Source organism: Pleurodeles waltl, chromosome 6 (genome assembly GCF_031143425.1).
Source record: "Pleurodeles waltl isolate 20211129_DDA chromosome 6, aPleWal1.hap1.20221129, whole genome shotgun sequence".
NCBI classification, from domain to species: Eukaryota; Metazoa; Chordata; class Amphibia; order Caudata; family Salamandridae; genus Pleurodeles; species Pleurodeles waltl.
The window spans coordinates 1,648,942,001-1,648,956,801 of NC_090445.1; the positions used below are offsets into that span (position 1 = coordinate 1,648,942,001).

General features: G+C 43.9%; 1 protein-coding gene across 1 annotated transcript; it reads right to left on the reverse strand.

The window, feature by feature from the left end:
* Positions 1-2,392: 2,392 nt before the first annotated feature.
* On the reverse strand, positions 2,393-2,909 carry BRD3OS (BRD3 opposite strand). Its single transcript, XM_069241571.1, has one exon. The coding sequence runs from the start codon at positions 2,771-2,773 to the stop codon at positions 2,519-2,521; it is 255 nt and encodes an 84-aa protein (XP_069097672.1). The 5' UTR covers positions 2,774-2,909; the 3' UTR covers positions 2,393-2,518.
* Positions 2,910-14,801: the final 11,892 nt, after the last annotated feature.

Below are 14,801 nucleotides of genomic sequence, written 5' to 3' on the forward strand. Positions count from 1 at the left end.
TACTTTACATATTCATCTATGTTTTCCTTCTTAGTTGTCAGCTATTTTCATTGACACTTCTTTCCCCCACCATGATGTTTGTGTTGCTGTAAAAAATAATTGACAAAGGCAATACCTATTAGCTTTGCCAATGCTTGTTTCTCACACTACTCTCATCCGCAAGTTTGTTCATCTCTCTAGCTTCACTACCGTAGTACTTCTCTATCTTTCTTTTGTTCTTCTTCTGTGGTTCTGCAAGGAAAGGAGGCACTACTTCCATCAAAAACAAAGCTCATTCCCCAATCTTCATATTTTCCATGGGAAGTGCATATTAGATGTAACATAGAGATTTAAGTGGAGTGTAAAATGTCAAAATATCTGAGGAATAGCTTTCACTCAAATGTTATGTTTTACATTGTCTTTTTATACAGAAAAGCATCTGGCTTGTGCTAATTTTTCCGAATTTCTTCTGCACTTTGGTAGAAAAACCCTGATGACTTCACCAACCTTGTAACATCTTGTACTGGGTCTGATCGTAAGCATCATCGTATTGATTTTATTCCTCTTCCCACTCTGGGTTGATTCATTACTCGTCTTTGCTGCTGAAAAGTGGCATAGACTCAAGACACATGAGTTACTCTACTCATTGTATGGTAAGTTCCAAAGTTAGCATCCTGGCTAAATCAGCTTCTTTGTGTAACAAATATTGAGTTCCTTATTAATTTCAGTTGCCCCAAGGCAGTATGGAACAAACGTGATTTTACCTGTGACACACTTATCACTTACTGATCCATTTTTCGTTTTAGTTTTTAAAATCATGCAAACAAGGCCTGGTACCCAAACGTTCCCCTTTCCAACGTTACCATTTATCACACAAACTGCGTATAATCGAGGAACACCATATTCTCACAGTGGCCAAGGAAGTCGGTGAGTTTCTGGAGGGGAAATATGATGGGTGTATTAGTGCCACTGTGCAACTTAATTGTCATCTTTAATTATCGTGGTCACTGAAGCTTGAATCTTAAACAGGGCTCCGCAGCAACCATATTAACCAGTTTCATGTAGCATCATTAGATGTTTATTGTGGCACAACTGACAATACCATAGACTCAAAATCACATGGATGCAAACCACCAGACTAGCTCAGGTGCACGAAATACTGTTCATTGTGAAATGTCATGGCTTTAACAGATATGCAATGCAAAGGTATCAACATAGCCAACATCACAGATATTTTTGAAACATCCAAACACTTGAATGTTGAAATGGAATTTCATCATTAAATCTACTACAATAACAGCATCTTTTGGAATCCACATTGTGTAGAAAACGTGCTGCTTCGTCTGTTTATTTTTTTTAATCCTAGGGTATACACAAAGCTGAACTATGAACATCATGCATTATGCTGTATATTTAAGTTAAAAAATACAAAACGCGTCATTTTAGGGCAAGCACATTGATCTACTAAACATAATTCATTATACAGAATGCCGATAAAAACAGCAATTTATACTCAGGAGTAAACACTTGAGGTATTGATATCTGCATAACTACAGGTTGACACACTAATTTAGAGGAAAAGTTAGACAAAAAACCTCCTCACCTACACACTTCCCCAAGGTGATCAATTATTCGGTACATTTTAAGTCTAGCAAACAAAAAAGTTTACAGTGCACATTGTTATACATTTTGGAAATGGGCTGCTTGTTTAAAAACTGCTATTTCCTTTCAGCAGTGCGTAGCTGGCCACGATGTGGACAGGCTCTGTATTGTAATATCTCTTTATACAGTACTTTTTATTTTCTACACGTTTGTTTGAATTGCGTTAGCTCTGCTTAGTTTATTAGAAGAACTGCCGCTATTGCCAATGCAGGTTCTTAACTTGCCAATGCCTCAACTGTGCTGTAAACAATTTTGCTGCATGGTGATAGGACGTGGTTAGATCCTTTATATTAATACGTTCCACATATCAGTTTATCAAAGTGCTCTAAACGGTTCTAAATCCAGGACATACCAAAAACACATTCCCTTTAAGAAAAATATTTTCATTCTTATTCATCAATACTAAAAAAAAAGAGGGCAACATTTAATACTCCAATAACACAATTTATGTAGTGCAAGAATGAATATCATTAGCTTATCCATTTAAAACAATGTATATAATATCAACCAAAATATATAATTAAAAAGTGCCATATTGTCACATAAGAGGAGGAGTTTGATAGGTTAATTAGAAGATTAACACTGAGCCAAGGCTTGGTGATATACAACACGTCACAGCCAATGTGCCCGTACATCCATACAGTTTAAATATAAAACTCGACTTGGGTATCGAAGGATTGTAATTGAAAGTTTTGCCATTGGCAACACAATTGTACCATGTAACCAATGTTTTTAGAATAAAATACTGCTTGCCATCTCTACAAGCCTAACAGTAGGTGAGGTTATTGGGAAATCTATAGGGGTGCATCTGTGATCACAATCATTTTACTACCCAAAAGTCGCGATCATCATACTAATTTGCTTGCACAGTACATGATCACATTACACTGCAAAATTTTGATTGACCGGTGTCTTTGAGCTCTTCCAGTTTGGTTTTATCCCGTACCAATATTGCCTCATTTCCATACTGAGAGTACCACATGCTCCGGCTCCTACTCAAATAGGTGCCTGGTGTCACACTCTCCAGCTTCTGCTGTTGTTGCTGCCAGATAAGCAAGGAGGTGTCCCTGTAACGCTGCCTGGCATAGCCTTCCGACATGGCTTTCTCAGCTAGTGGTACCCTTCCACTCATCACTACGTCAGGTCATATGGGAATCCAGTGAGCTGCCTGCAAACAAGTGAGGTTATAAAACTTCTAATACTGAATGTCAAAATCAGAGAAAAGAGAAAGCAGGTTAGTCTGTTTTCATTTTGTGATTGTTACAGAAAATGGTTTCTGCGACACAGGACTGTCAACGACGAATTAAAGTTGTAATTTTGACAATGTAGAAAGTGAAAACTTTAGCAACAGCATTACTTTTAGAATGGAAATAGGGATTTCTTAGTTACAAATCAAAGAGAGAACACTAAAACATTAAAAACGTTTGCAGTGGTACAGAATTGTAAGTACTAATTACTCAAACTGGTGATTTTAACAGCAATAAATCACAGAGGTGTGCTACAATCCCTTTAATATTTGTTCAAGTTCGGTGATACCACATGTTCATGACTGCTGATGGGCTGTTTTTTTTATTACGTCATCTAAACGTTCTTTGTGCACATTTATCAACCCCATGTTTTATCCTTAGAAAGCGCGCTGCTTCTGACCTCTTCACCTTGATCTGGAAAAAGTGCAATGTGCATTGCCAAATTATTGAAAATGTCCCTTTAACCACATGTCACAGGGAGATGATGGTAGAGTTTATCAGATAGCACTTTAATTGGAAGCAGTCAGGTCACGTATAAGAATTTTCAATTTCCACCTAAAATCAAAAAAAAAAAAAAAAATCTTAATTTCATGGATTTCATCAAACAAAAACTCAACATGTCTTATCATATATGCCAAAATAGCATTTAAATTTTATTAATAATATGGACTCCCATCCAATCCGAAAGAAGAGAAGATTTGTTTTTTGCCCTTTGCACAACAGTAGATTATCTACAGATGGTAAACAATTTCATGCCATTAAAAAGGCAGCATGGCCACATGCACAAAGCGTTGTTTGTGTACACAAATGGGGCTGATTCACAGAATTGTCCCATTTGCGAATGCGAAAAAGTTTTTTTTAAATGTACTATTTATGATTTGGTAACCTATTAGCTAGGTGTAGCTTTATTTGTATTTTTAACAGGTCATTCTTTTACACATCTGAGAGTGAGACTTTAAACGTAGGTTATAAAGCTACATACCAATGTTGATGTACATGGTGCCAAATACCCTCTGCTTGAATTCATAAAAGGTAATATTCTGAGGACTGTTGAGAATTAATTGCAACTCAATGTAAAGAGGGGCACAATCACATGCATGGCACTCAGATTTAGAATTTAGGATACAATGATTCCCGTTAAATGCTAAAACATTTCCAGATGATATTTAAATAACCTTATCCTAGATGCCCTTATTCTTCACAAACCACTTTACAGGTCTTAAGGAAAAATCAAAAAGCCTTATTTGTATTGTGATAGCGTACCATACAAATACCTAATTTCCAAGGCATGCAAATTGGCAACCTAGAATACAAACAAGAAATAAAACATCACAAATCTAAGAACAGTTATTATGCATGAGCATGGAAGATATTTAAGAAGGCTATAAAGAGACTATTGTAGGAAGGGATGGATGAAAAACAAGACTGACAGATAAATTTCAGTATCAGTTACAATGAAATTTGTGCCTGTCTATAGCGAGGTTGGATGCATTATCAGTCTTTTAGGCACACATGGACGTGCTCCTTGAAAGGTAAAAGAAATCCACCATTCCAGACCTTCCAAGTCATTGTAATGCAAACCTGAATTAGGTCAATGGAAAAATATGGACCATGACAGTTGCCTTTCATTGTACAAACAACACAACTTAATCTGTAGAAAGGTGTTAGATACAATGCAAGATGGACCCAATGCAAAAATGTAATTTGTGCCATGGGGCATCATCATTCCACAGGCCAAATGCTCCAATGGTAAAATTCCAAAATATTTTTGAGGACTTTGCAATGTATACAGTCAAGACCACAAGGCACCTCGTGCGCCATTAGGGGAACACAGACAATGGGCAGCCCCTCTCGAACAATGTAACTGTGCAGTCAGAGAGGAGACAAAAGCCAGCACATTTGTCTGTCTCCGCTCTAAATTGTTGGAAAGGGCACTGTATCCTTAAACACATTCCTGCCCCTACTTCAGCAGTCAAGTTGTGCCTTGCCGTCTGCCACCGTCGGTCTAAATCACAAGTCTCACAAGATTTTAAGCTAGGCGGCTATCTTGGGAATGGTCAGGCGCAGCCGGTCTATAAAAGCTAACTGGCACTGCCCCATCTTGCCAGTTATTGAGAACAAGAATGTGGTAGGATTAATTTCTTCACCCTCCCCCCCCCTTACAGGAAGTTAAGTTTTGAGTGGTCTTAAGACTTTCAGCCAGGAGAATTTGTTGATTTCCAGACATTGTTTTCAGAATGTTTATGAACTACTGATACAAAATATATTGTAACTGTTCTTAAAGATATTTTCAACTGACCTAGTGATTTAGATTGCCAGTGATGGAATGGGTTCAAATTTGTCAGAAAGGATTTTGAGGAGTACAGACTGAGGGTGTTGTTACACTATTTAGCACTGATCTTTCCAAAAGTTTGTAGGTGATTTAAGATGTTTTTGTACAGAATATTTGTATTCTACACCTGAAGGTTTGAAGCACAGTATACTAATAATGTTCATCTTCTGCATAGTCTCGGCACTGAATATTCTATCTTATCTCACTTCATCCCAACATTCCTGCTTTTGAGGCCCAATTCCTTCTCCTACTCCTTTGGTAGGCTTAGAATCTCAGCGGTCTGAGGTAGGAGAATTTACATAATTTTACATAAATAGCTTTTAATCGTGTAATCAGTAGACATCTGGCTAATTTTCCTCAATGTTTGCAGGTTCTATTCCCTGGAATTCCCATCCTAATCCACACCAACCTGCTTAGGTTTGCCACAGTACACTCTTGTGCATTAAGGAATGGTCGCGTCGGGTACAACTCGGCCCCACGTAAGTATACTAATCATCTTATGTAATAAACTTCAGGTGTACACTGGGCTCTGCAAAGCCTGGATAGCAATAAAGGGCAATCATATAACTCTACTCTGCTCCATCGCATAGTACAGCACAAACATGCATTCATGGTAGAAACATCCTCTCATGATAAAGATGTACTAATGACCTATAACCTGCTTATATTTTCTCCACATTTAAGGCATTCAGATTGGCTTAAATTTTGTATTCGGTCTTGAAAGACATGCTTTAAACGCTATAAATGCTATGATTTGAAGCTCCCAAGCAGTGTAGACACACCATGCAAGTATATGGCCGGCAAGGCAGATGTCTATTACCTTCAGCTCAAGATGCAAAGGCATGCAGTATTTGCTACCATCTATGCTTAAAGGAGTGAAATGTTTTGAACACCAAGACCGTTCACTAAATTGGTAAAGATGTTAGTTTTCAGTACCATCCCTGTAGTTAGTGTTTTTGTGCTTATTGATGTTGATCTCTCCACCAATAAATTAGCACTCTTCAAGACTGCATTTCATAAGGTCGCGTTAGATAGGTGACAGCAACAAAGCCAATGGTGCATCATTTCACTTCTAGGTTCTGGAGAGAGGAAGGACATATGGCAGTGAAGTGCACTGCAGGCCCTCTGTGAATAAAACCTTAGATAGGAAGCGCTTGATCGATTTTAGGTTATTTATGAAACTGATTTAGAAAAACTTTGTCCTTCTGCTACAGTCCCAGGGAAACAGTGAATGGCTAGTAGAATGACAGTGTGCCTCTTCAATCAATGTATGCAAATGTAGGGGTTTCTCTTCATGCATGATATTACCACTCGGTTGGATACCTTGCCTGAAACAGACTTTCAAAGATCCTGCAAAGCACATTAATGGCAGTAGTTTCCCTTTATGTACCCATCGCTACTGTAGAGAAGGGATGGACACACATGGTGATGAGGAGGTAATAGAAGCGGGTGCTCTGTACTGTCTACAAGGCTGCATGGCACCAACATGTAATGATGTGATTTACTGACAATCTTTTTGTAATATGGAAGGCTCCAAAAAGAGTGCTGAGGACTTCGTGAAAGACATCAACATCAATGGTTTGAACCTGCACTTTACTAGTCAAATTAGTGAAATTAGAGTGACTTTCCTAGATTTAGACATTTTTATTGAAAATAATAAGATTAAATCCAGGCTGTATATGGGCCATACCACCTTGCATGCACAAAGTTTCCAACCAAACCATTTAAAAGCAAGCATCCCCAATGGGGAGATGCTTCGGACTAAGCTAAATTGCAATAACACTTGAGAATGCAGTACAGTGTCAGGAAGAAGCAATGCAAAGATTCACACAAAGAGAGTACAGTAGAAAATTGTTAGCACAGGTGCAAGAAGCAGTCAAGGTTAAAGAGAGAGATACCATTTTATTTGCTAGGGCCAAGAGTGAAAAACTGAAAACGTGATATCAAGTTTATCACAACGTACAATAACCAATATCAGAGACTGAGGTCGCTACTAAGGAAAAACTGGCACAAAGTCAAATTCTTATCTTGTGATGGGCTCTATTCTGCCTAGAAACCCTATGATTTCATATAAAAGACCCAATTCTATGAGGGATGCATTGGTTAGAAATAGCTCAGAGGTTACTAAAAAATCAAGTTGGCTTGATTCTAAGGGTTTGTTAGAAATGGGGTTTTTGGTTGGCAGTCAGGTTGCCCTCTGTCCAAGCAAGAACCCTCACTCTAGTCAGGGTAAGTCACACACAATCCAAAATCAGCCTGTGCTCACCATCCGGTAGCTTGGCACGAGCAGTCAGGCTTAACTTAGAAGGCAATGTGTAAAGCATTTGTGCGAAAAATCATACAACACCATAGCATAACACCACAAAAATACATCACACAGTGTTTAGAAAAATATATTATATTTATCTGGGTATCTTCAGGTCAAAACGATCAAAGTTGCAATATGAATTTGTAAAGATATCACTGAAAAGTGATAGAAAGTGTCTTAAGTCTTTAGAAAGTAAACAAAGTCTCTTTCAAACACAAAGTACCTGGTTTCTGGTGGAAAATCTCCTCAGAGGGCCACAGGAGAAGAGGTGCGTGGAAAACTGGTGTGTGCGTCGATTTCTCCTCAGCACACACGGACTTGCGTCGTTATTTTCCACGCGGGGAGTCGGGCGTCGTTTTCCGGCGCGCGGACAGTCTCTTACTGTGGTTTGCGGGGAGTATCTGATGTCCCGGGTCTGTGCGTGGATTTTCCTGCTTGTTTTCCAGCTGCGCGTCGTTCTGCGGGGCTGCGCGTCGAAGTTTTGATCTCACGGCAGGCGTCGCGTCGATTTCTCCTGGAAAGTCGGGCGGCGTTGTCCTTGCGAGGCCGTGCGTCAAAGTTTCAGTCGTCCCGAAGTTCGGCGCACGGAGCGTCCAAGAGGAAGAAAGAAGTCTTTTTGGTCCTGAGACTTCAAGGAACAGGAGGCAAGCTCTATCCAAGCCCTTGGAGAGCACTTTCACAGCCAGACAAGAGCTCAGCAAGGCAGCAGGGCAGCAGTCCTTTGTAGAAAGCAGACAGGTGAGTCCTTTGAGCAGCCAGGCAGTTCTTCTTGGCAGGATGTAGTTTCTGGTTCAGGTTTCTTCTCCAGCAAGTGTCTGATGAGGTAGGGCAGAGGCCCTGTTTTATACTAAGTTGTGCCTTTGAAGTGGGGGTGACTTCAAAGAGTCTCTAAGAAATGCACCAAGCCCCCTTTCAGCTCAATCCTGTCTGCCAGAGTCCCAGTAGGGGGTGTGGCAGTCCTTTGTGTGAGGGCAGGCCCTCCACCCTCCCTTCCCAGGAAGACCCATTCAAAATGCAGATGTATGCAAGTGAGGCTGAGTACCCTGTGTTTGGGGTGTGTCTGAGTGAATGCACAAGGAGCTGTCAACTAAACCTAGCCAGACGTGGATTGAAGGGCACAACAAGATTTTAGTGCAAAGAAATGCTCACTTTCTAAAAGTGGCATTTCTAGAATTAGAATAGTAATATTAAATCCGACTTCACCATTCAGCAGGATTTTATATTACCATTCTGGCCATACTAAATATGACCTTCCTGCTCCTTTCAGATCAGCAGCTGCCACTTCAACAATGTATGAGAGCAGCCCCAATGTTAGCCTATGAAGGGAGCAGGCCTCACAGTAGTGTGAAAACGAATTTAGGAGTTTTACACTACCAGGACATATAACCACACAAGTACATGTCCTGCCTTTTACCCACACAGCACCCTGCTCTAGGGGTTACCTAGGGCACACATTAGGGGTGACTTATGTATAGAAAAAGGGGAGTTCTAGGCTTGGCAAATACCTTTAAATGCCAAGTCGAAGTGGCAGTGAAACTGCACACACAGGCCTTGCAATGGCAGGCCGGAGACAAGGTTAAGGGGCTACTGAGGTGGGTGGCACAACCAGTGCTGCAGGCCCACTAGTAGCATTTGATCTACCTGCCCTAGGCACATGTAGTGCACTCTACCAGGGACTTACAAGTAAATTAAATAGTTAATCATGGATAAACCAATCAGTAGTACAATTTACACAGAGAGCATATGCACTTTAGCACTGGTTAGCAGTGGTAAAATGCCCAGAGGTCAAAAACCAACAACAACAGGTCAGGAAAAATAGAAGGAAGGAGGCAAAAAGTTTGGGGATGTCCCTGTCAAAAAGCCAGGTCCAACATGACCCCCTACCAGCCTAAAGCCAGGGGAGAACAATCACTATCCTGATGTACTTCCCTGTTTGAGGCGAAAGAACAAGGACCCAGGCCCACAACAGCAGGGGCATGCTCCAGTTCTTCGCCTTCCTGACTCCAATTGGATCACTCTGTCCATACTCTCAGGGCCCACTAAGCCAACCCATGGGGAACCTTTCTCCTTACCTGCGGATCCCATCTGTGCAGCACCTAACCTTACTTTGCTCACAGATGTATCCCAGGAGCAGGATAGTACCACCATGACCAACACAGTGGTGTTGCCCACTCTACCCCCGGGGTGTGACACTTGTCCCCTCCCCAGGGAAAACTCTGTCCACCCGGACAGCAAGCCACAGTGATTACTGACAGCTGCCAGGGATGAGAGCCAGGCCCCAGGCCTCTCAAAGCTCTCCAACCACTGTGGCCGTGGAGAGTGGGGGGCGGTAGCCCCAGGTGCTGGGCACCCTTTAACCACTCTCCCTTCCACCAGGTCAGGGATGACAGCCTGAACCTGGTCCTCCCCTCTGGGGCTCTGTACCCTCCCTCCTGGAGCGGTACCCCCAGAGTCCAACATGGTCAGGGTGCTTACAGAAGTCGCCCTGTACCATTCCTCCACCAGTGCAGGGTTGTTAACCTGCAACTGGCCCTCCAACCTGGGGCCTGTACCTTCAGGTTGGACTAGGGCCCGGGGTGAGGCTTCCCTCCCCCTGCCCTCCCTTCTGGGGTCCAGCACCCTCCAACTAGGAGTGGCCTCCTCAGAAGACAACATGGTAGGGGCACTGTTATCAGTAGCCCCTCCCTCCAGGTCCGGGGGGACACCCTGAACCTGGTCTTCCAGCCCAGGGTCTGTACCCTCAGACTGGATCACTGCCTGGCAAACCAGGACTTCCTGGGGGGCACACCTACCCCCCACCAGGTCAGAGTTTAACCTCTGCACCTGACCATTCAACTCAGAGTCACCACCCTGAAGTTGAACAATTGCCTGGCATGCCAGGACTTCCTGGAGGGCACACTGACCCTCCACCAGGTCAGAGTTTAACCTCTGAACTTGGCCATTCAACTCAGAGTCACCACCCTGAAGTTGAACAATTGCCTGGCACGCCAGGACTTCCTGGAGGGCACACTGACCCTCCACTAGGTCAGAGTTTAACCTCTGGACCTGGTTCTCCAATCTAGGGTCACCACCCTGAGGTTGGGCAACTGCCTGGCACGCCAGGGCTTTCTGGGGGGCACACCTACCCCCCACCAGGTCAGAGTTTAACATCTGAACCCGGTTATCCAACCCAGAGTCAGCACCCTGAGGTTGGACAACTGCCTGGTACACCAGGACTTCCAGCGAGGCACACCTACCTCCCACCAGGTCAGAGTTTAACCTCTGAGCCTGGTGCCCCAACCCAGGGTCACCACCCTGAAGTTGGGCAATTGCCTGGCACGCCAGGACTTTCTGGGGGGCACACCTACCCCCCACCAGGTCAGAGTTTAACCTCTGAACCTGGTCATCCAACCCAGAGTCAACACCCTGAGGTTGGACAATTGCCTGACACATCAGGACTTCTTGGGAGGCACACCTACCTCCCACCAGGTCAGAGTTTAACCTCTGAACCTGGGTATCCAACCCAGAGTCACCACCCTGAGGTTGGCCAACTGCCTGGCACACCAGGACTTTCTGGGAGGCACGCCTACCTCCCACCAGGTCAGAGGTTAACCTCTGAACCTGGTTCTCCAACCCAGGGTCACCACCCTGAGGTTGAACAATTGCCTGGCACGCCAGGACTTTCTGGGGGGCACACCTACCCCCCCACCAGGTCAGAGTTTAACCTCTGAGCCTGGTTCCCCAACCCAGGGTCACCACCCTGAGGTTGGGCAATTGCCTGGCACGCCAGGACTTTCTGGGGGGCACACCTACCCCCCACCAGGTCAGAGTTTAACCTCGGAACCTGGTCATCCAACCCAGAGTCAACACCCTGAGGTTGGACAATTGCCTGGCACAGCAGGACTTCTTGGGAGGCACATCTACCTCCCACCAGGTCAGAGTTTAACCTCTGAACCTGGGTATCCAACCTAGAGTCACCACCCTGAGGTTGAATCTTTGCCTGGCATGCCAGGACTTACTGGGGGGCACTCTCACCCCCCACAAGGGACATACCGTCCCCAAGGGTCACACAAGAGTCTGGTTGGCGCAGGTCTCCCGACCTCTGCCCATCCGGCAGAGTCTGGGTTTCCCCCAAACCAGAAACGGTTTCACCTGGGTCATTCCTGGGGGGCTCTGCTCTCAGAGCTGTCCCCTGACTCTCAAGGTCCTCCACTGGGGTCTGCAACCCCCTCTCAACCCTATGTCTGGACTTCTGCACCCCCTCACTAGGAGGGGTACTGCCAGACACCAGAACTGTTGGGATGCTGGCTACAGTCACCCCCCCAAGTTCTTCTGACACTGCGGGGCTTCCCTCAAAAGGTGGCCCTACGGTACAGGCTAGGCTTCCCTCCTGGTGTTCCCTCATGGAACCCTCTAGGACCTGGGACCTACCTGGGACACTACAATCCTTTCCCACCACACTCGGTTGGGAACCACCTAGACCACTCCCTTCAGGAGCACCCCCAAATGCCTCTTCAGACTCTCTGGTACTCACCCAGGAGTCTGCCTCCATTGTAAGTTCCCTGGGGTCAGAGAACTCACACTCCACCTGGTGTTGGCGTAGCTCTGGAAAATAATGACCAGACATATGCTCTCCAGCAATTACATCATTCTGCCCTTCACATGTATTAACCACAGTACCCTTCACCCAACCACCCAGTAACTCAACCTTGGAAAAGCACTCTACTTCACCCTCCTGAGACTGGTGAGACAGTATCTGTCTGTCCCTGACACTCAACCCATACTCTTCTGGGATGTCTCTACACTCTATATACGCCCGGGACATCTTGTTTGGGGTCAAGGGCAACAAGTTTTTATGTTTACTTTGTCCTTGGGACAAGTAGGCCCAACCCCCTGCAGCACAAACCCTTTGGTTGCTTGTTTACAGAGAGTGGAATTCTCTGCAGTTGAGGTAATGTGTTTCCAAAAGATAATGCTGTTCGAACTTGTATATATGGTTCATTATTTGAAAGCCTTCATTATTAGGGTGAGTGCTGTAAATAAATGTTTTAAGGTCACACTTCATTACTGACGTTGGTTCCAGTACAAAAAAAAAAAAAACGTGTACACACATGTTTGAAAAGTTTAGGCTAAGAGGCTAAGTATAATGCTCCCAGAATGCTCTCTGATTATATGCAAATGAAGTGTCATTTAGTAAAATGTGTTGATGCATGCTAGTATTTCCCAAAAATATTTCTAATGGAAAATCAGTGTAACCATTTTCAACACGATTATGGGAAGCATGAAAATAAACAAACACTGACAAAGCCAACTGATCTGACATATTTTTATAAGTCTTTTAGTTTCATCAATGCGTGTCTTGTTTTGACATGGCTTTTGTAACACTTTATTCTTGTGGGAGCTACCAGGCACTCAACATTGTAACAAACATTGGCAAAACCCCCCCAAAAAGTTTTTGAACTCTTAAAGCACACGTTGCCACCAGCGGCATAACAAAGGCCCCGCAGCCGCCCTCCAGGGGGCCCCTCCAGCACAGCACCTGCCCTGAGTGAGTCTGGAGAGGGGGCTCCTCCATGTTCTTTGCAAAGGGGCACCCTCCAGTTTTGTTACGTCACTGATTGCCACTGTAGTTCCTGACACTGAACAAAACTACTTTGTGTGGCAATATGCTCCTTGTGGAAGAGCAGAATGCGATCGCTCACAGTTAAGCCAGCCGAAAGAGAGAGAAATAGAAGTTTAATAAAAACAAAATGTCTTTGTTAACACCAGACCTAATTAGGGACCAAGACCCACATGTAGGTAGCTTTTTGCATGTCGCAAACAGCGACTTTCGCTGTTTGCGACATGCAAAAAGCACATTGCGATACACAAACCCAGTTTTGCGATTCAGTAACCTGGTTACCGAATCACAAAACGGGTTTGCGACTCGCAATTGGTAAGGGGTATTCCCTTCCTAATTGCAACTCGCAGTGCAATGTAGGATTGTTTTGTGACCGCGAACGCGGGCGCAAACCAATCGCAGTTTGCACCCATTTCAAATGGGTGCTAACACTTTCGCAAAAGGGAAGGGATCCCCATGGGACCCCTTCCCCATTGTGAATGTCACTGTAAACATTTTTTCAGAGCAGGCAGTGGTCCTGCGGACCACTGCCTGCTCTGAAAAAATGAAACGAAAACGTTTCATTTTTCGTTTTTGTTATGCATCTCGTTTTCCTTTAAGGAAAACGGGCTGCATTACAAAAACAAACAAAAAAAACTGCTTTATTGAAAAGCAGTCACAGACATGGTGGTCTGCTGTCTCCAGCAGGCCACCATTCGCGAGGAGGTCACAAATTGCGACCCACCTCATGATTATTCATGAGGTGGGCATTTGCGAAGCCCTTGCGAATCACAGATGGTGTCAAGGACACCATCCTACATTCGGATTTGCGACTCGCAATTTGCAGGTCACAAATCTGAACCTACCTACATGTGGCCCCAAATTCTTAAAGAAAGTCACAAAAGTGCACCCATGGTATATGTCGTACCCCTATAAAATATTTGTGAACTGTATTTTAGCATGGGTAAATACGATGTGTAGATTTGCTCATGTGAAAATCTATTGAGCATTTGCAAGTTCATTTTCCCTCCAGCCACTTTCTTCCCAACCCTGGAAGAAGTTCTAATTCTGCCATTGTCAGGAGTAAATGTCCAACCTTTCTTATTATGGGAAAATATTAGAGAGAAGCTGGTAAAAATCTTTAAAACATGCAGGTTAGTAGGTTTGCAGACTCAAAGGCATTCCAGCCCTGAAACTATTGCTTACTGCTTCCTCCAGCCCCAGTATGCAGATCTGCAGAAAGGTGGCAAAATAAGGAAATTGCTACAGTAGCGATTGAAACTCCAAGTATTCAAGCCCTACTATGGTAGTAGCCCTGGCATAATCAGAGAGGCTATTAATTGCTGCCATAATTTTTCGCCACACTACATGGCACCAAAGGGACAAGTAGATCTTTTTACAGGACAAGTAGATTTGAGAAGCAACCTGTCCCCTGGACAAGTAGATATTTTAATAAATTCCACACCCCTGCCTTTTCTCTGTCACTCTCTGCTAGAGTCAGTAAAGTGTCTGTAGGAAGTTGGCTCTGTATGTGCTATTTCAAAGTAAGGAATAGCATGCACAGAGTCCAAGGGTTCCCCTTAGAGGTAAAATAGTGGTAAAAAGAGATAATACTAATGCTCTATTTTGTGGTAGTGTGGTCGAGCAGTAGGCTTATCCAAGGAGTAGTGTTAAGCATTTGTTGTACATACACAT